General features: G+C 44.8%; 1 protein-coding gene across 2 annotated transcripts in view; it reads right to left on the bottom strand.

The window, feature by feature from the left end:
• Positions 1 to 23,964, bottom strand: part of si:ch73-22o12.1 (nectin-2) — a 72,818-nt gene extending 48,854 nt beyond the window's left edge. The window contains exon 1 of one of the 2 annotated variants that reach the window (XM_020497903.2): positions 23,592 to 23,961. In XM_020497903.2, coding sequence (XP_020353492.1) covers positions 23,592 to 23,676 — 85 coding nt within the window. In that variant the 5' untranslated portion in view covers positions 23,677 to 23,961. Of the gene's footprint in view, positions 1 to 23,591 lie in introns of both variants that reach the window. The other variant, XM_020497902.2, reaches the window with a different exon arrangement.
• Positions 23,965 to 26,691: the final 2,727 nt, after the last annotated feature.

Consider the following 26,691-nt stretch of genomic DNA (forward strand, 5'->3'; position numbering starts at 1 on the left):
AAAATTGATTTTAATTTTTTTATTTAAAAAAAATCTAAATATAAAACCCCATAATGACAAAGCAAAAACAGGTTTAGAATTTTTTGCAAAGTAAATAAAATAAACTGAAATAAGTCTTCACATCTTTTGCTTTGAGACTTGAGATAGGACCTCAGATGCTTCTTGTTTCCATTGATCATCCTTGAGATGTTTCTACAACTTGATTGGAGTCCACCTATGGTAAATTCATTTGATTGGAAATGATTTGACTGTATGTCTGTTTTACTCCATGTGTAACTCTGTGTCGTATCTGTCGAACTGCTTTGCTTTATCTTGGCCAGGTCGCAATTGTAAATGAGAACTTGTTCTCAACTTGCCTACCTGGTTAAATAAAGGTAAAATAAATAAATATAAATACATTTGGAAAGGCACACACCTGTCTATAAGGCTCCACAATTAACAGTGTATGTCACAGTAAAAACCAAGCCATGAGGTCGATGGAATTGTCCGTAGAGCTCTGAGACAGGACTGTGTCGAGACACAGATCTGGGGAAGGGTACCAAAACATTTCTGCAGCATTGAAGGTCCCTAAGAACAGTGGCCTCCATCATTCTTAAATGGAAGAAGTTTGGAACCACCAAGACTCTTCCTAGAGCTGGCCGCCTGGCCAAACCGACCAATCGGGGAGAAGGGTGTTGCTCAGAGAGGTGATCAAGACGGTGGATAAATATTCAGTCATATATAGACTATTCAGAGACCAATCCGGTAGTGAGGTTGCATGGGTTCTAAGCCAGGTGAAAGAGTCTCTCTCTCTCTCAGGGTAAAGTGACTGGGCAACAGGATAGATAATACACAGTAGCAGCAGCTGAAGTGGTGTGTGTGTGGGGCATCATGTTGTATATGTGGGCATGTGTGTTCCCCCTGACTGTTTGCATACCAAAGCTGCTTTGCTTTCATGCTTTGTATTAGAGTTTGATCTGTAGGGAATATGTTAATATTTCCGCAAAAAAGTAAAAGTTACTTAAATTACACAAAAACTAAAATGAAAACTAGTTAATTTAAATAGTTAGTATGCCTCCAACTGAAATGCCTTCCAGCAGGATCTGACAGGGGCCTCCAGTTCTTTTTACTACAGGGACCCCAGAAGGAAATTACAGACTAAATGTATTACATGCTGTATCTCTGTGGATTTCCACCCTTCCCTCCTCCCTCTCTCCCTGTCCCTCCATCTATCTCTCCCTCTACCCCCTCCTTCTCACCAGTTGTGCACATACCAGAGAGCAGAAGGTCAATTCTGGTCCAATGAGTTTGTTTGGATGGAGTGATCGTTGTAGGAGCAGACTTTGAATAAGGCTCCACCCCAAATGGCACCCTATTCCCTAAATACAGTAGGGTACTACTTTTGACCATGGCCCATAGGGCATGCATCATATGACTGAGCGCAGCCATACAGTAGCTGAATTTAGTTTCAACAGTAGTGCACTAAATGTCCAGAGTAGCATAGTCTCCTGACAAGGGGTATACCTACTAACATACAGTACTCAACTTTGACATGGTTTTGTACAGTACACACTACATTAAGGAGGTGCAGGCAAAGCAAAAGCCCAGTACTCAACTAAACAAAAAAAACATTTGCATAGAAACATGCCCATTCAACTCGAGCGGGCGCACACACCCCCAAGCGGCCACACGGCGAGGCCCAGGCAGGCACTTGTCTCTACAGGCTGAATTATTCATTTCCTGGTGAAAAAGAGCACAGCGCTCTCCTCTTCTCATACCTCCATTATTGATAAAGAGAAACATTTACCCTGGGGGGGGGGGGGGGTGTAAGATAGAGCGAGCAATATAAAGAAGGAGGTTGGGGTTGTGACTCCAGGAGGATGGACATGTGGTTGTGTTGTGGGCTTTTGTCTGGTTGTTGGCCTGTTCATGGTTGTTTACAGAGAACACGGCTCTCCTCAGCCAAATATACTGCTGCTACTGCATGACTCAGTCCCTCAGTCCAGCTGTTATACTGCTAGTCTCTACGGATGCGTGGGCCCGGGTCAAACGTAGTGCACTATAAAGGGAATAGGGTGGCATTTGGGACACAGCATACTGCTACAGTACAGTCCACCTCTCCTCTCCTCTGGGACTGTCTGGCCATGACAGCTTTGTTCTAGTTCCACTTTATTTCAGTCCAGGTCCTCCCTCTGTCGCACGCTTTATTCTTCTAGCTTTGGTCTATCCTTGTTCATCTGGTTCTGGCCTAGTCTTCTCACTCCACCTCATTCCAACCAATACCTCCACAGGGAGATCCTAGCTAACACAAACCAGACCTCAGATCAGTGTCAGGGGAAACTTCAAGTAGTAACCCCTAAATACAGACTCGGGATCAGTTTCTCAAAACCTTCCCTGGTCTCTTTCTTAAATTCTAGCCTTGTCCTACACCTCTTTAGCGAGTCTAGCAGGCTGCCAGCTTCAGCAAAAAAAACACAGGTGCCCCAATATATCTCTCACTCAGTCTGTCTGTCGTCTGACACCATCTCACCTCCAGAATAGAGTTACCATCAATTATACAGGTCTAGGATCACAGGGAGTGGCAGGTGATCAGGTAGACACACGCTACACCAGACAGGTACTTCTCCAAAAGGTTAAGTTATGGACATAAATATAATTTATCAAGTGATGGCCTTTTGTACTACTCAAAACTGTCTGCATTCTATGACTGTGTTTGTGAGAGAGAGAGAGACTCCATCCCTCCTGAGCAGTGTAACAATGTGTCTATAACAAGGGGATATGTTTGGTTACAGTGTAGGTGTTGAGCATTGATTCATCTGCTGCATAAAATCCCTCCTGGGGTTTAATGAGAGATTCCATGACAACACCTCAGTTTACACCTCGTCGACAACACAAACAGCGGTGTTGCCGCACTCCCTTTTTGCCATCGGTTACATTCAACTTTAATTCACCTTGGGCCGTTTCCCAGCTGCTCTTCCTGCTTTGTCAGAGCCGTCACTCAAACCTAATTACACATGCCCATTGGTCACCGTCGTGGCTTGAAAGGGTCCGTCCCCCAATCAAAGACACGGGAGACCAATCCAATTGCTGATACTTTTAGAGGATTCAAAGAGTGTACATCAGGAGGTAGACAACCCTGGTCCTGGAAGCTAACCCTGGTAACCCTGGTCCTGGAAGCTAACCCTGGTCCTGGAAGCTAACCCTGGTCCTGGAAGCTAACCCTGGTCCTGGAAGCTAACCCTGGTCCTGGAAGCTAACCCTGGTCCTGGAAGCTAACCCTGGTCCTGGAAGCTAACCCTGGTCCTGGAAGCTAACCCTGGTCCTGGAAGCTAACCCTGGTCCTGGAAGCTAACCCTGGTCCTGGAAGCTATAGGCTCTTCATGTTTTTGATTTAACTGGCCTGGAAGACCAGGTGGCAATCACTGAACTGATCAATTAGCTAAGTTGGTCAGGGCTGCGTTCAGTATAGAAAAACATAATAGAACATTCTATTGAAGTGAAACGGTGCAGGACTGAACAACCAGTTAAACAGGGAGGAGTTGAGAGTTCAAAATGCACCGCTGCCCTTTAAATACGTCAGTCATTACTTCAAGACCCGACACACCTACCGAACAGAGAAAACCTCTGAGTCCGTTCAAGAACATTTTGGGAAAACTTGTTGTTCCGTAGAAACCGTTCCACAACATAGCACATATTCAAGCTAACTACACGCACCCCTGGTGTGGTGCCTAGTTGGAACAAAATCCTGCAGTACCTGCGGAACAGGGCTACCTACCCTTGGTGTATGTGATATATAGAGTGCATTAAACCACAATCTGTCTGACTGGATCAGGACTCATGCATCAAACCAACGCCTGGGCATATGGCTGGCTAACAGAACGCTGACTGAGGGACAGGGTAGTGAACGCTTGGTCAGATCTCAGCTGACCGTCTATATCAGAACAGCTGAGGATGACTCTGGCCTAAATTAGAAAGCTAGCCCGTTGGAAAGAATCACTGCTGACAAGCAAGGGAGGAGGAAGAAGAGAAGGAGAGAGAGTGAGAGCCAGAGAGAGAGAGAGACAAAGGGGTAGAAAGAGTCTTTGTGAAGGAAGTCACAGAACAGTTGCATTGTTCTGCTGTTTCTCTCAGGTCTGTTAGAACCAGTATACGGATGGGTTCCCTCCTGCCATTGTTCCATTCTGAATAGGTGGCAGGTCACATGAAACCCAGGTAAAGTGATATAAGAAGAGGGATGGAGTAAGAGAGAACACAGCCTCCCTTACTGTATGATCATAAACTGGGTTTAAATAGGAGCTTTAGTTTACATTGTAAGAGAGAATGGTGTGAACCAACCAACAGTCCTATAGCACTTTCAATCAAACACCTCTACAGCACATATAGGGAGTTGGTATGTTACCTACGTCACCATGGTGACTGGCGCTGTGAACACCGTGTCCATCATGAGCTAGCGAGTTTAAACAGTGTTATTAGTAAAGTAGTCCAAACGTTATTACATCACTGAGGGTTTATTAAAGAAACAATCATTTAGTGAACATTTACATGCCTCTCTTTGGGCTTTGCACACTGATCTAAGGCAATGGCAGCTCTCTGAAGATCACACAGGAGCAATAGTGCACACGATTACACACAGTCACACACCATCAGGCAGGAAGTCACCCATCTACCAGTCATTACAGTTGGGAGGGGCGGCCTTTGTTGACTTGTCTATTCTGTTAAGATTAGATTTAAGGATAGAGAGATGGAGGGGAGAGATTGGATGGGGAAATAGGACACGGTCCCTAAATAGACCCTCTCTCATGGCCCTCCCAGTCCCAGTCATGCTCTGATGCCCTACTACCACAGGACCCATAGTCATCAGACTGTAATCAGTAACACACAGACAGAGGGACAGACAATTGAGGCTGTATTGTGTTGTAGCCTAATCCACCTTTCACTGTTTGTCATTTCTGTTCAAAAAAGGCAAATATGTTCACCCCCCCCCCAAACAAAGACCTGAAACTATTCATTCCATTATCACAACTTGTTCTAATTTTGTTCTTTAATTCTGCCATTAGTATCAACGTTCAGTTCTGGTTTGGGCCAGAGGAAATCTTCATGAAAAGGAATGTGAGGGGATTTTTTTTAAATCACACACACATTTTCATCTCAAGCTATAACATACAGAGTCCAGTAGAATGGATGGGAACTAACCCACCCAGAGTCCAGTAGAATGGATGGGAACTAACCCACCCAGAGTCCAGTAGAATGGATGGGAACTAACCCACCCAGAGTCCAGTAGAATGGGTGGGAACTAACCCACCCAGAGTCCAGTAGAATGGGTGGGAACTAACCCACCCAGAGTCCAGTAGAATGGGTGGGAACTAACCCACCCAGAGTCCAGTAGAATGGGTGGGTTAGTTCCCATCCAGAGTCCAGTAGAAGGGGTGGGTTAGTTCCCATCCAGAGTCCAGTAGAAGGGGTGGGTTAGTTCCCATCCAGAGTCCAGTAGAAGGGGTGGGTTAGTTCCCATCCAGAGTCCAGTAGAATGGGTGGGTTAGTTCCCATCCAGAGTCCAGTAGAATGGGTGGGTTAGTTCCCATCTAGAGTCCAGTAGAATGGGTGGGTTAGTTCCCATCCAGGGGACTACATTCCTTACTAAGCAACACACTGGTCTTTTAGGACAATTTCCTGTTTTAGTGTGAAGGTCAAATTTCAACAGAAAGTGCAACTGCAGAAACTGAACCCTGCCCAAACCGTCACCATCAAACCAAAACTGTCGGTCGTGAAAGTGAAAGTTTGTCTTACTCAGTCAACAACGTTCTCTGTATTTGTGTGGGTAAAAATGAACCACTGGTCTTTTAGGGGAAAGTCCTGTTTCAGTGTGAAGGTCAGATTTCAACAGAAAGTGCAACTGCAGAAACTGAACCCTGCCTAAACCGTCACCATCAAACCAAAACTGTCGGTCAGTAAACATTGTACTCTGTATTTGTGTGGGTAGAGTGAACCACAGTAACAGGCAGCTATTTTCTACCGACTCAACACAGAAATTACAGATGTCTTCTCGTGTTATAAAATCACACCAAGTGCCACATCAAACGCTAGCTAGCTAATCACACACACTAGCTAATGAGTCAGATCCTCAAAGGAGAGCCAGGGAATGACTGATCCTTCCTTTGAATCTCCATCAGCCCAGGCAGGAATATTCAGATGAACAGCAGCTCTACAGAGAGAGGGAGAGGTTGAAGGTCATAGGAAACCTGGAACCAGCTTGTCTGGTGAAATTGTATCTAAAAGTACAAGGGCAAAGTGGCATTCCATATCTCTGTTATCATGCTCTCTGTGCTCCACATGAGCAAAGTAGCATACACACACACACACACATACATATACACATACATATATATATATATATATAGGAAGGGTATAAGCTTCATCTCTGCATCCTTTAAATTAGACTGCTTGTTGCGTTTCCCATTAAGGGATTTGAGCGACTGTTAAATTCCAGCTCCTGGCGTTCCAGGGAGCAGTCATTCCCTCCTGGCGTTCCAGGGAGCAGTCATTCCCTCCTGGCGTTCCAGGGAGCAGTCATTCCCTCCTGGCGTTCCAGGGAGCAGTCATTCCCTCCTGGCGTTCCAGGGAGCAGTCATTCCCTCCTGGCGTTCCAGGGAGCAGCGTTGATTAGGAGCGGATCTGCCACGCTGATCCCAGATTTCCACCCCAGATCAGATCCCCATCCATCAGTATAGAGGGAGAAGGTCATAGGAACTAATTACACACGTGGCAGCTAGTCTCACACACCTAGGCCCGGGCAATGCCCCCAATGCTCCAGACACCAGAATGATGAGACCCCCCTCCTCCTTTTCAGGGAGCAAGACACGACCTTCAATGAGTTTCTCAGGTACTGTAAGGAACGCAATACACACTGACAGCTGACTACACTTGACGTGATGACATGTCTATCAATGTCTAGTTCAGGCCACAACAAGCCCCTCAATACTACAGTATAGTCAACAGCAGTCAATACTACAGTATAGTCAACAGCAGTCATCGGCTTTATGTGACCGGCAATCAATCCTCCAACACCCTGCTCCATTCAGTCAGACTGGACATAGACTGGCCCCTTGTTCAGATCACAACCCAGTTGTGCTTTCAACCTAGCCAACGGAATTAGAGGGGAATGAGAGACAGTTAGAGAAATAGATGGAGACAGAGAGAGATGCTCCAGAGTTGAGCAACAGCTGCTGAGCATCACATCTGTTCAGAGCAGAGTCATCAGCAAACAGACTGAAACAGACCCCACGGAGCACTGCCAGAGGTAGAGGGATGATGAGAGATAGATAGAGAGAGTGAGAGATGGAGATAAAGCCACAGCAACAACCAGCTACTGTGAAATAGAACAGGAATCTAGAAGCACATCTCTTCCTGCCTCTGCCTTCCTCAGCCCTTCACATCTCCCTCTCCCTTCCTTCCTCCATCGCCTTCTTCGTCATGTGAGACTGACAGAACAACAGAGGCCTGTGAGTGTGGAGATGAAAGGCTGGGGGTGGGGCGTATGTGTGTTCTCATGAATGAATGACCCCTCTTGTCGTTCCCCCCCCTCACACACTGCCCTATCCTCGACACAATGGCTAAAAACATATACACCATGGGACAGGAGGTCACACTGTTAGACAAGGGGGAAAATCTATTGATTTACATATCAGGATATTATTTTTGACGTTATATCGTATTGACGGCAGTTGGCTGCACCAAGACTCCAGTATTTGTATAGCTTGTTCGCCATCTTGTTAAATAGGGCGCCAAATTGTTTTCAGCACTTTTCATTTCCATGACTGATCCAAACTCATTTTCTCATGGCTCTCTCGTCTGTCTGCAGCAGACATATGGTGAGAAATATGTTTGGACCATTGAATCAGCACCAAAGTATCGTGATCATATCTTATCGTGAGGTCCCTGCCAATTCCCAGCCCTACTGTGTATGTCCTTACTGTCCCCCATCTCATGGGTGGTATTATCAAGTGAACCCCACTTCACCTCACATGTCTAATCTCATCTTAGTGCAGGTGAAACTCATGGCCTCATCCCAGCTCCAGCAACAATACTGGGTGTACTGAGCTATAGTAGCCATTACACTGTGAGGAACAGAACACAGTACTAGGAGAGGAACTCATTGTCCAGTCATGTCCGCATGCCAAATGGCACCCTATTCCTTTTATAGTGCACTACTTTTGACCAGGGCCCCCCCGTGTCTATGGCCACAGACTGACAGAGGGCAGCTCTGTAGCAGGGTGCTCTACATCACATCATTTGGCAGCAAATGAAGGGAGAGAGCAGAGTAGTTTATGTTGATTTCTCTCCATGGTCCCTGAGCAGAGCAGACTATGTTCTATAGTGGGGTAAACAATTGTACTCCTTTGAGCTCTTCAGCTCTCCTCCTCCCCTCTTATCTCTCTCCTTCGTCTTCTCCTCCTTTCTCATCCGCAACCACAAATAACAATCTACCCCACACAGCAGGCCCTTCCAAAATATTTACTCAGTTCTGTTCTGAATACAAAAGCCATTCTCCCACTGCCTCTGATGTCCCTCACACACACACACACTCTTGCATTTGCTCTCCACTAGTGATGAAGGGAGAATCGATGCGGTTACCTATCGAGATATAATTTGATGATATCATTTTGACAATATGCCAATATTATTTGTGCACTAGTTTGCTGTACCTGCACCAAAACTCCAGTATTTTTCCTTCATACCTGGTTCTCCATCTTCTTTTTAAATTGGGAGCCAATTTGTTTTCAGCGCCTTTATTTCCATGACTGATCAACACTTGTTTTCTCATGTCTCTCTACTTGTCCCTCTGCAGCATACATATGGTGAGCAATATGTTTGGAACATCAAATCGCAATACACATTGTATCGGCACCTAAGTATCGTGATAATATTGTATCTTGAGGTCTCTGGCAATTCCCAGCCCTAGGCTCCACACACACACACGGTAGAATTCCTGCGTCTCTAGGCTCTCTCCTGCTGATCACCGCCGACTGTTCTACCACTCTGTTACTGCTCTCTAACGAGGACTGCAGGTACAGTACAGTAGGCCCCCTTGGCTTGTCGTGTGTGTTGCTCACACTCGCTATCACACACAGACACTTCTAATTTCTCAGTGTTCACCCCTCCTTTGTCCTCCATCTCTTCCTGTGCAGCTTGTGCCCTCCCTTTGTCTCTCATCATCCATCTTCACCTCTCTCCTCATCACCTCTCTTTGCCCCTCTTCACTCACCTCTCATCTCTTTTCCCTTCCTCTCTCACACTCCCTCTCCTCCCTTCCTCCCCCGCTCCTCTTCCTCCCCCTCTGACAGTCTCGGTGGTTCCACAGGCAGCACCTGTGTCTCATTACCACCGCTGATGGTGTTGAAATGAGCTTCCCTTTCTCCTCTCTATCCCTCTCTCCTCTCGTCTCCCCCTTTAGCTACTGCCAAGGCACATTTCTCTCTGTGTGCTGAACAATTATCTACTTCTCGCTTTCCCATCCCTCACTTTCTTTCTCTCTCTCCATCTCCTGTCCGTTCAGCCATGGTCGACTGACTTCAGATGGTTGGGTTAGCTAGGTGGTTGGGTTAGCTAGGTGCTCTGATGGTTGGGTTAGCTAGGTGGTTGGGTTAGCTAGGTGCTCTGATGGTTGGGTTAGCTAGGTGGTTGGGTTAGCTAGGTGCTCTGATGGTTGGGTTAGCTAGGTGGTTGGGTTAGCTAGGTGCTCTGATGGTTGGGTTAGCTAGGTGGTTGGGTTAGCTAGGTGGTCTGATGGTTGGGTTAGCTGGTTGGGTTAGCTGGTTTGGTTAGCTAGGTGGTATGATGGTTGGATTAGCTGGTTTGGTTAGCTAGGTGGTATGATGGTTGGATTAGCTGGTTAGGTTAGCTAGGTGGTCTGATGGTTGGGTTAGCTTGGTGGTTGGGTTAGCTCGGTGGTTGGGTTAGCTAGGTGTATCATTGTATGGGGTTTTTGTTAACTCCAGCTACATCTGCATGGTATGACAATGCCACCCCTTCATCTAAACCACAACTCGCATCATATATACATAACATTAAGAACTAGAGGTCGACCGATTATGATTTTTCAATGCCGATACCGATTATTGGAGGACCAAAAAGGTTGATGCCAATTAATCGGGCCGATTTTTCTTTTTTAAATGTAATAATGACAATTACAACAATACTGAATGAACACTTATTTTAACTTAATAGAATACATCAATAAAATCAATTTACCCTCAAATAAATAATGAAACGTGTTCAATTTGGTTTAAATAATGCAAAAACAAAGTGTTGGAGAAGAAAGTAAAAGTGCAATATGTGCTATGTAAGAAAGCTAACGTTTAAGTCCCTTGTTCAGAACATGAGAACATATGAAAGCTGGTGGTTCCTTTAAACATGAGACTTCAATATTCCCAGTTAAGAAGTTTTAAGTTGTAGTTAATATAGTATTTATAGGACTATTTCGCTCTATACCATTTGTATTTCATATACCTTTGTCTATTGGATGTTCTTATAGGCACTTTAGTATTGCCAGTGTAACAGTATAGCTTCCGTCCCTCTAGTTAGCACGTGCTAACTAGCTAGCCATTTCACTTCGGTTACCCCAGCCTCATCTCGGGAGCTGATAGGCTTGAAGTCATAAACAGCGCAATGCTTTACGCACAACGAAGAGCTGCTGGCAAAATGCACGAAAGTGCTGTTTGAATTCATGTTTACACGCCTGCTTCTGCCTACCACCGCTCAGTCAGATACTTGTATGCTCCGTCAGATTATACGCAATGCAGGACACGCTAGATAATATCTAGTAATATCATCAACCATGTGTAGTTAACTAGTGATTATGATTGATTGTTTTTTATAAGATAAGTTTAATGCTAGCTAGCAATTTACCTTGGCTGACTGCATTCGCGTAACAGGCAGTCTCCTTGTGGAGTGCAACGAGAGTGGCAGGTTGTTATTGCCTTGGACTAGTTAACTACGGTTGCAAGATTGGATCCCCCGAGCTGACAAGATGAAAATCTGTTATTCTGCCCCTGAACAAGGCAGTTAATCCACCGTTCCTAGGCCTTCATTGAAAATAAGAATGTGTTAACTGACTTGCCTCGTTAAATAAAGATTAAATAAAGGAAATTTTTTTTAAAAAAGATTTCCGATTGTTATGAAAACTTGAAATCGGCCATTCCGATTAATCGGTCGACCTATATTAAGAACACCTACTTTCTCCATGACAGACTGACCAGGTGAAAGCTATAAATCCACTTCAAATCAGTGTAGACGAAGGGGAGACAACTGAGACATGGATTGTGTTTGTGTGCCATTCAGAGGGAGAGATGAGGACAACATATAAGTGCCTTTGAACGGAATATGGTAGTAGGTTGCAGGCGCACCGGTTTGAGTGTAAAGAACTGCAACGTTGCTGGATTTTTCACTCTCAACAGTGTGCATCAAGAATGGCCCACCACCCAAATGACATCTAGCCAATGTGGCACAACTGTGGGAAGCATTGGAGTCAACATGGGCCAGCATCCCTGTGGAAAGCTTTTGACACCATGTAGAGTCCATGCCCCGACGAATTGAGACTGTTCTTAGAGCAAAAGAGGGTGCAGCTCAATATGAATGTTTTGTACCCTCAGTGTACAGCCGCTTAGCAGAGAGTGGTCGTCTCACATTCACTAACACCACAAATTCTGATTACACCAAAGATAGTCCTTATGAACAACTGACTATTACAACACTGGGACATACAAACAAGCTGAGTAGTGTTAGTTCACCTTCCCACGCTGTGAATATTAATTTGTTCTCATTATGTCGCTAAGCTGCGGTTGTCACATTGGACACCGCATAATTATGTCATCAACAAGGGGACGAGACATGTACAGAAAGAGGGGAGAGGAGAGGAGAGGAGCTGTGGATGGGAATGCACGCTCTACAATAGAAGTGTGAATCGAAGTCTCATTATTATGCTTCAGTCTCTAGAATGAGCTCCAACTCTAGAGCTCTGCCTTATAAAGGCCAGTTCATACTCTAGTTACATTTGGCAGTACTATGATATCTGCTTTAGTCCTAAGAGATGACTTGGGAAAGTGTCAATCTTAGAATACTGAAATGGAACTGAACTAACTAACTGATGACATTGACAGAACACTGAAATGACTCAACGAACGCAGGAAGCCATTAGCCAAGTCATTAGCCATGTTTAGCTTGACAGAACTGTTCGGCGTCTGTTCACATCCTGCCAGCCACCAAACCCACTCCATCCATGCATTCCACTATATAAACCTTCATTCATCCATCACTCACTGTGCATGCAAATAAATATAGGCACACACACACACACACACACACACAGAGCTAGAAAATAGGCCAGAAATGGAGAGAAATAAGAGAACAAGAGAGAGGAAGACAGATAGCGAGAGGAAAGAAGAGTTGAGCTGGGAACAGGAAGGAAGATGACTGTGGTTTTGAGGGGAGAGATGGAGTCAGCTGGAAGGAATGAGGGAGAAGCGATAGAGAGGAAGAGAGGGAGCGAGGGAGGAAGGACCTGACTGATGCAGGGAAGAAAGCCAAAGGATTGAGGAAAAGGGTGAAATGGCAGAGAGGAGGGTTATAGCTAGGGAGGACATCAATAATCTATGGCGGATAAAGCTATTCCGTGTTGGGAGGAGAGAAAGAACAAGAAAACGAGAGCGATGCAAAAGTTGGTAGGTGGGGCCTTGGGGACATCTATTTAAAAGACGCTTGTGTTCGTTTAGAGAGCAGGGCACGCCCCCCACCCAACACTCCCTTGGAAATGTCTATTTAAATGTGGGTTTAAGTGTTACAGCTCTAATCACGGCTGGCGTCACAGCACATTCCCTCTCTCTTTCTCCATCTCTCTACCGTTCTCCCAAGCCCAAAGCCCTCACCCGTCGCAAACACATACACCAAGCCTCCCCCTAGAGGGGCTGTTGCACGACAGAGCTGAATTCATGAAATCACTGGTGGGCGGAATAAACTGCGAGTGAGTGAACATAGGGAGGAGAGGAGAAGTAGTAAGAAAGGAGAGGGAGGATTGTTTCCTATAAAAAGACAATGAAAGTTGAGAAATCAGGAAATTGCCCCTAGCTGGCTACAAGGCCAGAACACCCAGGAGGGTACCCAGTGAAATGCCTGGCTCTGGAGCTCCGCCTTTTGAGCTGGGTAGTCAGACAGCTCTGTCCATTCACATAGACACACAGGTGAGCTGTCCCGGTAGAGGAGGAGGAGGAGAGGAGCTGGCCCGGTAGAGGAGGAGGAGAGGAGCTGTCCCGGTAGAGGAGGAGAGGAGAGGAGCTGGCCCGGTAGAGGAGAGGAGCTGGCCCGGTAGAGGAGAGGAGCTGGCCCGGTAGAGGAGAGGAGCTGGCCCGGTAGAGGAGGAGAGGAGAGGAGCTGGCCCGGTAGAGGAGAGGAGCTGGCCCGGTAGAGGAGAGGAGCTGGCCCGGTAGAGGAGGAGAGGAGAGGAGCTGGCCCGGTAGAGGAGGAGAGGAGAGGAGCTGGCCCGGTAGAGGAGGAGAGGAGAGGAGCTGGCCCGGTAGAGGAGGAGAGGAGCTGGCCCGGTAGAGGAGGAGGAGAGGAGCTGGCCCGGTAGAGGAGGAGGGGATGTGGGAGGTGAGCTGAACTGGCAAGGTGGAGGAGGGGAGGGACAGATGTTCCAAGGTACAGGCTGCTCTGTGACACTAGTGGCCATGGGGGAGCGAGGGAGAAGGAAGGGGAAACCAGGGAAGTTAAGGAAAGGAGGAACTGGGGACTTCACTAGGAACACAATGGCAGGCCTGTTTCAATAACAACAGTGTATAATTTACCCACCAATGGCTGGCTGGCCCACAGTACAACAGTAACTTGATATGAATGGAAGTATCTCACATCAAGGAAAGACATGATGCTGTTCTTCAATTCCCCAAATCCAACCTGCTGTAGAACCCAAGCTGGTACATTTAGGGGAAATGACCTGTCTAGACTTCACATCTGTGTATTGTGCTCTATAGCCCTTGTAACAGCACAGCAGTGTCCTGAGAGTGTAATCGGAGTTCTCAGAGGATTGAATGTGGCCACAGCATCTCTGTGGGACATGTTAGTCCTGATAAAACCATACATCTGTTTCCCTTTCCTCTCCCTCGCTTTCCCTCACACAACCTCCCTCCTTCTCTAGGCAATCTGTGATTCAGCCCACCATTGAGCCTGAGGTTCTGTGAATACATTGTTGTGTGTGTGTGTGTGTGTGTGTGTGTGTGTGTGTTGGAGGGACAGCCGAGTGCCATTCTGCAGCCAGGGTGAGGGAGGGAGGAGGGGGGCTTGGGAAGATTGTTGGGAAACGTTGTTGCAATGTCACAGCAACTTAACCTTCAAAAACTGCCTTCTGGGACAGGAGCCGGGGAGGGAGGGAGGGAGGGAGGGAGGGAGGGAGGGAGGGAGGGAGGGAGGGAGGGAGAAAAAGGAACATTGTTAGGAGGCAGAGAGAGACTGCAATATAGAGGCTGCAATACACCATATTGATAGGAAAGGCACCATTACAAAACAGTGAGGGAAAATAAGCAACAAAGAGAGTAGTTTATACTGACAGGCTTAAAGAGAAACTTCAAGCTTAATGTAGAGAGGAGAGGGAATAGAACAGAGGGGAGAGAGAGAGAGAAGAGAAAGGGAACCAAAGACATTAAAATTACAGCAGGAGAAATGAGGCAGTGGTGACTCAGGAAAGAGAAGGAGAAAGAGGGATGAGGGGAAGGAGGGACGGAAGGAGAGAGGGGCACAGACTAAGACAGGAGCTTACTGAACAGATGGATCAATTACAAGGACCAAATTACAGAGAGGAGGAAGTTAAGAAGCTACTCAGAGGAAATCAACAGAGAGAGACGGAGGGAGACAGGGAGGGAGGGAGACGGAGAGACGGAGGGGAGACAGAGAGACGGAGGGAGAGACAGAGACGGAGGGAGGGGGAGACAGAGAGACGGAGAGAGAGACAGACGGAGAGAGAGAGACAGGGACAGAGAGAGACAGAGAGAGACAGAGAGAGATAGAGAGAGACGGTGGGAGGGAGGGACAGAGAGAGACGGAGGGAGGGAGACAGGGAGAGAGACAGAGACAGGGAGAGAGGGAGAGACATGGAGTAGGAGGACGGAATATAAGTAGCAGGTATGGAGGGAGAGTGAGACATGGAGTAGGAGGACAGAAGATAAGTAGCAGGCATGGAGGGAGAGTGAGACATGGAGAAAGTAAAGCAGAAAGACAGAGGGTGGGATAGAGCTACAGGAGGTAAATTGGATTCATTAGTTAGAGGGCTGGCAGAGAGCAGAAGGATAGAGGAATAGGAGTCAGAGACCCCACTGTGGCAGTGTAAGAAGGATGGGATCAGCTGTAGTGTGTGTGTGTGGGGGGGGGGGCTCATTCAACACATAATTCTATTTAGATTAAGTGCCAAGACTCTCTGTAGTAAACAAACACTTTGGTGACAAACCCTGTTGACAAAACCCAGTGAGAGGAAAAGGCCAACCTGTCACTCCAGTCTCCTCCTATTCTGCTTTCTACCAGTCCTGGTGGCTGCAATGAATCTCAATGGTGATCATTCAGATAGGCTCGTCTTTTGTAGAAATTCGAGCTGCAAAAGGTCATCATGAGGTTTGCTTTGACTGGCAGTTGCATAACTACACTGTAATTGACATCTCAAATGGCACATTATTCCCTATATCATGCACACTTGACTAGGACCCATAGGGCTCTGGTTAAAATGAGTACACTATATATGGAGCCATTTGGGATACACACAGAACAAGCCAAACAGAGCTGGTAAGGTTAATAGCTGTGGGCATCAGTGTGTTGTGACTAATCAGAAATGCAGTCTGCCGACGGCCATCTTCCCTTTAATGTTTCTGAGATTCAGAAGAACATGGGGAAATAGAAGACAACACACTGTAATATCGGTTTTGTCTTGAACCATTTAAACATAACTGAAGGTTCTGTTCCAGCTCCACTCTTATCTCTGATAAAATGTCCCATACTAAATAAACTCCCACTTCACTGCCTAAAGGTCTTCCCTGCCTGTAGCCCAGTAATATGGTGTGTCCTCTCTCCTGCTCTGAATAACTACTTCCCACCAATCTAAAAGCGCTGGATTGGTGGAGGCATGGGGTAATGGGAGTTTACACCATATTTCTTATACCAGTCATTTCCAATCAGGGAAGGGAACAAGTGCACACCTTGGGAAGAAGGAGCGATAACTGGGACATGAAATTCTTCACCATCAACAGCCCAGAGTAGAATGTGATCATGTGGTTGGGTCTTGGGAGTGTCACCGTAAACATGGTCCTGTCACAGCTAAGTAAATATCCTCCCCCAGCCCCGTCTCTGTCTGTCAAGACAGGCTGGTAAGTGTGATTTTGACATGACCTTCTCAAAGTGAGCTGTACGGAGAGGCAGAGAAAAAGGCAACTGGGGGTGTAGAAGTGAGAGGTTGTGACATCACAGATAACATACAACACACTATGAAGAAGAGAGAGAGAACGGGAGAGCAAAAGTGGTGGTAACTGTCAAACTGAGTTGGACTCACAGACCGAGAGCCGTCAGCGCGAGACCTACTTCTGTTCAAGAAAACATATGGAACCTGATCAATAACACAAACCACGCTCTACATCTGGACACATTAAGGTGACTGCTAATGACAACAGAAACACGTGTCTGTCCATGTGTGTAGCTTGGACAATGTCAAGACCTCAAGTGCCATACACATCTGCTGAGTGTCAAGACAGAGGATTGTACAGATGGAGAAGGAGGAAGGTGAGAGAGGGAAAGACGAGAAGTGTGTGAGGAGAAAGATGTTAAGAAGAGAGAAAGGTTAGGGATAATTGGCCCACCTCCATCAGTGATAGCTGGGTGTCACTGTTAAAGTGTCAGAGGGATGATGCTAAATTACAAATGAGCACATCCTGCCCCCCTATCCCTCTCCTCCAAATCCCCTTATCCCTGTGCCAAGTTGCCACTGTGAGGAATTTAAAAGTATGATGTCATCCCCCACTAACGCTGCCCCCTTCATTCCAACTGCACCCACCCCTCTAGGCCCTACTACCCCCCACCCCCTCTCAGCCCCCTTAACCAGCAGCATAGTCCTAGTGCTTTGGTTGGTGGATGGGGTCCAGTGGTATAAAGTACTTAAGTGGTACTTTAAAGTATTTTTTCTTAAGTCGGTTTTTGGGGTATCTGTACTTTATATTTTTGACTACTTTTACTTCCCTACATTCCTTAAGAAAATATATGGAGTAAATATAATATTTACTCCATACATTTTCCCTGACACCCAAAAGTATGTTACATTTTGAATGCTTAGCAGAGCAGGAAAATGGTCTAAATCACACACTTATCAAGACAACATCCCTGGTGATCCTTCGGTCTCTGATCTGGCATAAATAAGGAATTTGAAATGATTTTTTACTTTAGATAGTTAAAACCAAATAATTTTAGACTTACTAAAGTAGGATTTTACTGGGTGACTCACTTGTCATTTTCTGTTAAAAGGTATCTTTACTTTTACTCCAACCTGACCCCAACGACCTCAGCAGAGCTATGTTTTTGTAAACCCTTCCACTCCCATTCATCTTAGTGGCATTTGGCATTCCTTAAAAAGGGGGAGGGGGTTCTAATTCTTCTCCCTTTGATTGGATGGAAGGCCTCCAATCTGGCAGCACTGCCAGGCAAACACAAACACTCCCAGTGGGGATCTCTGTAAGACCTCATCGTGGGCAGGGACTGGGAGACGAGTCAGGGTCGAGGGAAAGATGAATTGAGCAAAGTACTCAGAGATCCTTGATGAAAACCTGCTCCAGAGCGATCAGGACCTCAGACTGGGGCAAAGGTTCACCTTCAACAGGACAATGACCCTAAGCACACAGCCAGGTGTGCAGGTGTAGCTTCAGGACAAGTCTCTGAATGTCCTTGAATGGCCCAGCCAGAGACCGGACTTGAACCTGATCTAACATCTCTGGAGAGACCCAAAAATAGCTATGCAGCTACTCTCCCCATCCAACCTGATAGAGCTTGAGAGGATCTGCAGAGAATAATGGGAGAAACTCTCCAAATACAGGTGTGCCAAGCTTGTAATGTCGTATCCAAGAAGACTCGAGGCTGTAATCGCTGCAAACGGTGCTTCAACAAAGTACTGAGTAAAGAGTCTGAATACTTATGTAAATGTGATATTTCAGTTTATTTTATACATTTGCAAAAATGTATAAAACCTGCTTTTGCTTTGTCATTATGGGGTATTGTGTGTAAACGATTTAATACATTTTAGAATAAGGCTGTAACGTAACAAAATGTGGAAAAGATCAATGGGTCTGAATACTTTCTGAAGGCACTGTATATGTAGGCTACTGAGCTGATGCGTTAAGCACTACAATAAAAAATTAAGACAAATTACTGCCTACTGCTCTTCGCAGATTCTGCCATTAGGCTCCTAAAGTTTCCGGTAATAGGCGACACCAGTGGTCGGCATCCTTTTCCATTTGTAGTGTCAACTTATCGTACCATTTCTACTGATCTGTGTGCCAATTATGATTTCCATATAAACAGTTTCATGGAACAGTTTCATGTCATTTATAATAAAGTCTACATATCTCAAAATCAATGTCAGGTAGAAAATATCCAGAAAAACTAATACCTTAATTACTTTGAGAAGCTACACAGTGATGGTGAGTTAAGACAAACAGAAATAGTAGCCTATCAGATCCCAAAATGGTGACATTTATAAGACTACATTTGCATGCAGGCCAGGGAGCCTAGGCCTACTTCTATGTACAATCAGGTGGGTGTCCTTACTCAAGATTGACAGGGAGCTCCACACAAAAGACACTGAATAAATTGATAACTCGTAAATGGAATGAAATAAACCAAAACTCTCAAGTGTAGCCTAGGTTGTACACTCTACAATGTGTCCAGTCCTCCAATGACAAGACTGTAGTAGTAATAATACATTAACAGTAATTACCCTAACAAACAAACAAACATTGTAGATTAGAAATGGGAATGAACAGTAACTGTACTACTGGATGGCACACCAGTGTCACCCCGCAGCCTCCGCAATAGATTAGTCCACTGAGACAGCCGTGAATCAGACAGGTACATTTAACATATTTGCCACTGCTTGTCTGAAAAACCAAACCATCGTCCAGTTGACTAAATGGGGTCAGCCCTACACAGCATAGCCTCGTATTACACGCCCTCATTTATCACTAGCTAGCGGTGTGTCGACAATTATTGCTCCTGCATCCCAATCCAATAGCAAAACGTACAATTCAGTGGCAAGAACTGTTGCTGATCGCTCTCTCTCACAAACTTGCACTCTCACACGCATACAAACTCTATAGAATTATCCATATTGTCTAATGATGTTTATTAAATCAACAACAAGCTAGTCTGGCCTTCGATTTAAAGAAAATGTTGACAGAGAAAATAACTCTCCACATGCATTGATTATAGACACAAATCTATAAGCTCTATGGCTTGACTTACTGTAGTAGGTATTTTCATTCTATTGATGAACTGTTATAAACTGCCATAAAATGAGGATTGAATTAGAATTCCATGGAGGCAGCAGAGTCAGGGCCACAGGTGTTGGGCACCGTCCACGCACGCACACTTAGTATTACATTCACGACCCCATTGGGCTGTAAACTAAAAACACACATTTATGTCTGAATCAACTGAGGTTTACTGGTGATGAGGGCAACTATTGATCTACGCTAAACAGGCCCTGCAGTGAGTGAGTGAGTGAGTGAGTGAGTGAGTGAGTGAGTGAGTGACAGGGCCAGTGATGAATCCATACTAAAAGCAGTCAAAGCAAGGCTAATGAACACACCTGACCTTCTCCCAATCCCCATGGTATTTGCAGCTCTATAGCAGAGGGGCAAGGACACCTCATTAACATAACACCTGGAGCATACAGACATTCAGTTCACACATTCAAAAAAAGGTTGCTTTTCCAATTTGAAATAAGACTAGTCTATTTCTGCAGCGTTGTTTTTGCTGTGTTTGTCTGGGAAGAAACATTGATTTAGATAATGTTTCAATTATATTCTCCCATTCCTCTAAAAAAAACATTTCACATGATTTTATCCGTGGAATATCACATCTTTCTCTCCTCCTCCCCCTCTCAGACACCCATAAACAGCGTGGCCTTGAGGACAGAGCGAGGGGGAGAGGAGGGAGTGTGTTTGAATAAACCAATAACTAACATCACTCACACAGGAACATGAACGACAAGAGAACAAGGGCCCCTGTATGTACTGGGTCTGGCAGGCGGGGGAGGGAGGGAGCTCAAGTGATGGTGGGACAATCAGTTGTTCATTCAGTCCTATAAACCAACTGACCTACCAACCAATGGACTGACTGAAACACAATCCTCAGCCTGAACTGTCTCTGCATCATTCTAAAGAAGCCACCTGTTCCCAAATGGCTGAAGAGACCCATCAGGAGGATCTCAAGTGTCTTCACTGCTGGTCACTGCAAAGTCAATTTGGCCTAATGTCACATTTCTCTCTTCTTCCAAAAGCGTGCGACTGTAGCCTGCTCTCTCCCCTGACCCTGCAAGCCCACCAGTCGCTTTCGCACGCACACCAACGCTGTTTACTCAGCCGTAAAGACCACGTAACCAGTCACAGCTGACCCCATAGCCCTATTTCAATATAAAACACCATGGCAACGGGGTTCAAGCCCTCCTGACCCACATAGGACCTGCACCTCGTTAGGGGGTATTACAGTGTCGTTTTGGGGCTCAAAGTGGAATCCCATCCATTCTCTACTACATGTCTTTTATTGATTGTTTTCATACTATAGAAGCCTACCTTAATTAAAAACAAATTTAACTCCCTGTTATTACATTGTAAGCTGGGTTATGAGACTATATTAAATTGAAATGGATGAGAACTGAACTAAGCCTACCTTCCTCTACTAAGCTATTGAAACTCTGTATGGTCATATCCTTAAAAACAAGATTTTCTTGGCTTAGCAGAGAACAGAAAACATTTTCCAACAACCATTCTCCCACAACAACAAAAAACACACAAACAAGGCCCGAACATTGTCGCGTAAGAGGCTCTTTCTGTAAAATCAATAAAGTGAAGAGGGAGCTGTGTACACTTGAACTGGTTAAACAAGCATTTTCCCTGGTAAATATGAACCTTTTGTTTTGTTTGCCACCGTTTTCCTTCCCCTTAATTGCACTAGATGTTCTGTAAAAATGGATTTGGGCTGAAAAAGGTCCACACCATAAATAAATCAGAAAATAAGACACATTTCTGGGCTGGATGATATTATTATTATTGTGTTATGAACAACAATGCTCCCGAGTGACGCAGCGGTCTAAGGCACCGCATCACTACAGACCCTGGGTCGATCCCAGGCTGTATCACAACCGGCCGTGATTGGGAGTCTCATAGTGCGGCGCACAAATGGACCAGCGTCGTACGGGTTTTTCATCCAATAGGGCGGCACACAAATGGACCAGCGTCGTACGAGTTTTTCATCCAATAGGGCGGCACACAAATGGACCAGCGTCGTACGGGTTTTTCATCCAATAGGGCGGCACACAAATGGACCAGCGTCGTACGGGTTAGGGTTTGGCCGGGGTAGGCCGCCATTGTAAATTAAGAATTTGTTCTTAAGTGACTTGCATAGTTAAATAAAGGTTCAATTAAAAAACTAAAATGAAACCAACTACAGCAGGCAGTACAGTAGGCCTCGGCTAGGCCACTACCCTCTCTTTCTGTGGCACTAAAGTTTCCTTAGACAGTGTTGACTTTTTTGTCCATGGGAAAATAAAAAATATAGAGGTCTGGATTAAATTCCCACGACAAATAAATGAATATAGAGATGTACATTTGTTTGGGCTAACTTGCCTGATCACTCTGCAAGTATAGGGAGAGAATCTACACACCTGAGCTCGAAGCCTACCACACCTGAATAAATGTACCTTCCGAATACAGCAAATACATTACCAACATCTTTTGATCTTTATACGAAAGTGTGACGCCAAAAGATGGCACAGTTGAAAAGTTAAACATAGCCTAATATAGCCTATTTTTTAATCACCTGGGAACATGAACAGCAGTGTGCGGTGTTTGCATTATTAGCCATGTTCGCTCCCCACTGACATTACATGGGGAATATATTTTTTTAAGACTATTAAACTGAATGTATTATGAGTATTATGATGCATTTACATGACACTACAACATTTTATGGCAGCCATGTCAGACCAAAATCAACTCAAACTCTAATTTAGCTTTTTTTTCTTCCATTAGTCCACTGTTGATGCAGTCCCAAAATGTTTTGCATGTCAGGGGTAGTGAAAAAAAGTAGTGAAAATATTGGACTTTCAAGAAGCACAGTGTCACCGGCCATATCATCATGCAGATGCAAAATACATCATATGATGCAACACGCATCATCATGGTTTTGTGGCTGGTGACACTATGTCCAATATCCTTAAACCTGACTGCTGACATGAAAAACACTTAGTTTGAGTGGATTTTCCCTTTAACATGATATGGTGAATATTTAAACAATACTATGTAACTGAATGTCTTGAATTAGAACAATATTCAATATTCTCAGTTGGTCCAAGTAAATATAAACTGGGTGGTTTGAGCCCTGAATGCTGATTGGCTGAAAGCCGTGGTATGTGGCTGTATACCAAGGGTATGACAAACATGTATTTTTACTGCTCTAATTAGGTTGGTAACCAGTTTATAATAGCAATAAACCACCTTAGGGGTTTGTGGTGTAGGCTGCGTGCGATGGCTGTCTAGGTATCTTATAAGGGCTGTATCCAGGCACTCCGCGTTGCGTCGTGTGAAAACAGCCCTTAGCCTTGGTATATTGGCCATATACCACATCCCTCGGGTATTATATATGGATCTGGGCACAGGTGTTTATTTAAAATACACAGGCCACAAGGACTCTATCAAATGCGACTCTGCAGCCTCAATCACTTTATGACTTTGGTGGCAACTAGGCTACACCCTGTTGCTGCACTGTTTACATTAAAAGCTATTTCAAACCCAATGTATGTGTTGTGAACTAGAACTAATCGAGGATGATGTGTCAGAGGAAAGAAAAGGCGCAGGGGGACGTAAGGAATTGAAGGAGAAGCGTGGTCCTGGGGAAAGAGGATCAAGGACACGCAACAGCGTTAGGGTTGTATTTGGAAAAGAACAAGTGACGATGCACCTGCTGGCACCAGGAAGAAAAATATACTTTGATTGCCAACTGAACCACACCTTAGCAAAAACACCGCGTAGCCTACTTTACGCCGAAACTCATGTTACCGAGGGAGTGTCACGGTCAAAAAATAGTCTGGTCAAATTAGTTAGGGACAAGTAGACTGTTTATTAATAATTTATTTCACAACCGTAAGAAGGAAAATGTTATCGTAAAAAAACATGACAAGACCTAGTGTACACCTGAACGTTGATTGGATCGTAACTGAAACCTCCCGGCAGGTAACGCAACCAAACGAACCGTGGTAAAAGTAGAAGATAACAATTAGCTTAGGCTGCTGGTGAATGTCCATGGTGGTTTTTGAAATATGTTCTTCTTACCTTGAAAAGTCAGCAACGTGACCACGCTGAACAGTCCGATGATTTTTGTGAAGTCATGCCTATTCCGAGCGTCCTCTCTCGCCATGCTGTCTGTGCTGATTAAAATGTATCTTATGTCGTTGGTAAAACAAAACCTCTATCCGTGTCTTTTCCCGGTTTGAACTTAATCCTGAACTAATCAGAAGTCAATCATTCAGACCGTTAGTTTTCAAACGTCCTTCACTGACTGCGCTTCTGTCGGAGCCCGTTAAAATGAATAAAAAATCCTATCCAATTGGTCCAAGCGATGCGGACAAGAAACTCTGGTAGCTAAAAAGGTGGATTGGATTGCGTGTGCTCTACCAACTATTTCCACACTGCGGAGAGATCTCTACTGGGTGACTGGTTGTGATGTCATAGACTATCTCTAGGCAACGTCACAGTTCCTTGAAATCAAACGATATGTGGCTGTAAGTTTGGAAACTCCCTAAAGTATGACAATCTTTAGGAATTATACTTTTAAAAAGATTGTGTTATCCAAAACGGAAACCTTGTTGATTTCCAGCACTGACTGGACAACACGGTCAATAGGGCGCACACCTGTTGAACCTCAAGGCGAGCTGTCTGTCTTGCCTGTATTTTACACAAAAATAAACTAGGCATATTCGTCAATGTACCCTCTTCCGTTTTCTACTGTCTTTTGATTGGAAATTACATTTTTTTAGATGGAGGACGCTACAAACTTAAAGTTTTGATTTAGAACAAAAATAATCTACCCGTAATGTGTTGGCTAATTTATGGGAAAGTAAACCCTCTCCAATATTTTACACTGATTAGGTCAATTGTAATACATGTACCATTCAATTACCTAGTTCGAGGCACAGTAGCCCAGCAGTGGTGGGTATGAGGCAAAGGGAAGATTATAGCGCCCTCTGCTGTTTGGCTCTAACGTCCCACAATCATGACACAGCCTACTAAAGTGTCGCAATAAAATAAACACTGGAACAAACGTTACAATCCAATAACCACTAACATTAGTGTCACAATCAACATCTTTGACGCATATATCACAGTCAAATAACCACTGACGAAGCCCAGAGATCACAATCAAATGACCACCCTCAGGTGTGATTCTAAAGACCTTGATTAGCTCAATCAGGTGTGTTAAAACAGGGCTGGAACTAAAGCTTGCAGACCCAGATCAGATCTCTGGGTTAGTCACCCCTGCACCCACTAATCAAAAAACAACATTTTCTTATTGTCCACCAAAGCAACATAGGAAAGCCATATTATCCTGCAGCTTTAAGGCTAATCTGTACGTCCATGTGTTTTACAGGCATGCAGAGGACACTTATTCATTGTTATTACCTCCTTCTCATCCCATATTTCACTCTTTGCCCTTAACCTCTCATTTCCTCTCCTCTACTCTCCTCTCTGTCAGTCCACAATTGTCACCTCTGAATTCTCACAGTCACTTTTCACTTTCACTCTGAGCCCTTCTCCTAGCCATGTAGGGACCTAACTCATTTTCCCTCATCCCTCTGGCCGATGTTATGTCTGGATTTGATCACTCTAACCTCTCCTCGTATTGTCCCTCACTTTCTTTGTCCCGGCCTTGTCTTTCACTCCTCTCTCTTCGTTTTCCTCTCCACTCCTGTCACCTTGTCCTGTGGTTGCCTGTGGGTCTGTGACTAGGATAGTGTAGTTCATAGTTGTCTGGTATTAGCTCATTGGCAGCACTCATTAAACTGAGCCAGAGCTTAGAGTGATTATATATCCATGAGGGAGGAGATCAGTACTACCATGCTCTCTCTCAATTCAATTCAATGGCTTTATTGGCATGGGAAACATATGTCAACATTGCCAAAGCAAGTGAAGTAGAAAACAAAAAATACAAATGAACAGTAACATTATACTCACAGAAGTTCCAAAATCTATCTATCTATCTATCTATCTATCTATCTATCTATCTATCTATCTATCTATCTATCTATCTATCTATCTATCTATCTATCTATCTATCTAATCTCTCTCTCTCTCTCTCTCTCACAGTATCTCTGGTTTCTATCACTCACCCTGTCACTACTTCTCTTTCTGTTGCTACTTTCTATTTTTTCCTGTATTTTCCAATTTCTCATACTGTCACACATCTTTCTCTTTTCCTCATTTATCTCCCCCTCTTTCTCTCCATTGTCCAGTCTTTCTCTTTCTCCCACACCCTTCCCCTCTTCCCTCTCTCCCATGCCTCTCTCTCTTTCCTTCTCTCCCCTCTCTCCCCTTCAGCTCAGTGGTAATTAAGAGTGTATCTGGTAATGGAGTAATGGAGCTCAGAGGAGCTGATAGCACCGTTAGCTTAATTAAACACATTTTTGGGATGTAAAGACATTTAGCCCAGGGGTTCCACTGCTCCCACTATAACCCAAACTCTTTATCTCTCTAACTTCCTCGTTACCTCTCTCTGTCTTTCTCCCTCACTTTCATTCTGTCCATCTCTTCCTCTCTGTCTCTCCCCTTTACTGATCTCTTTCCCTTTCTCACTGTCACATATACTGTACGTGTTTGTTCCTTTTGTCGTTCTCCAACCCCAGGTTTGAGGTCATCATATGGATTTTATCCCAATTCAAGTTCTTCCCTCTCTGTTCAAGAACATAAACAGTACAGTGACTGAGCTGCAGCATGAGTTTACATCATCACGTAGCCTAGTGTGTTATACTGTGTGTGTGTGTGTGTGTGTGTGTGTGTGTGTGTGTGTGTGTATGTGTGTGTGTGTGTGTGTGCGTGTGTGTGAGCGTGTTGCCTGTGTGTGTGTTTGTGTTTCTGTGCTAGCCTTTTTCCCCTGTGCCAGTCCTATAAGTGTTTATCAGTCACCAACAGACTACCAGTCAGTGGACACAGTGACACTCTCTTCCTGAGCACTATCAAGGTTTTGGATGGGTCGTATCCTGTTCAAAGCAAAGGCACACGTTTGGCCCCAAATTGCACCATATCCCCTATATAGTGCACTACTTTTGACCAGTCATATTGGCCCTGGTCAAAAGTAGTGCATTAAATAGGGTATAGGATGCCATTTGGAACTCACCCACATTCCCTGTTAATGACAATTATAGAATACAGAAATGTT

Source organism: Oncorhynchus kisutch, linkage group LG13 (genome assembly GCF_002021735.2).
Source record: "Oncorhynchus kisutch isolate 150728-3 linkage group LG13, Okis_V2, whole genome shotgun sequence".
In the NCBI taxonomy this organism is placed as follows: Eukaryota; Metazoa; Chordata; class Actinopteri; order Salmoniformes; family Salmonidae; genus Oncorhynchus; species Oncorhynchus kisutch.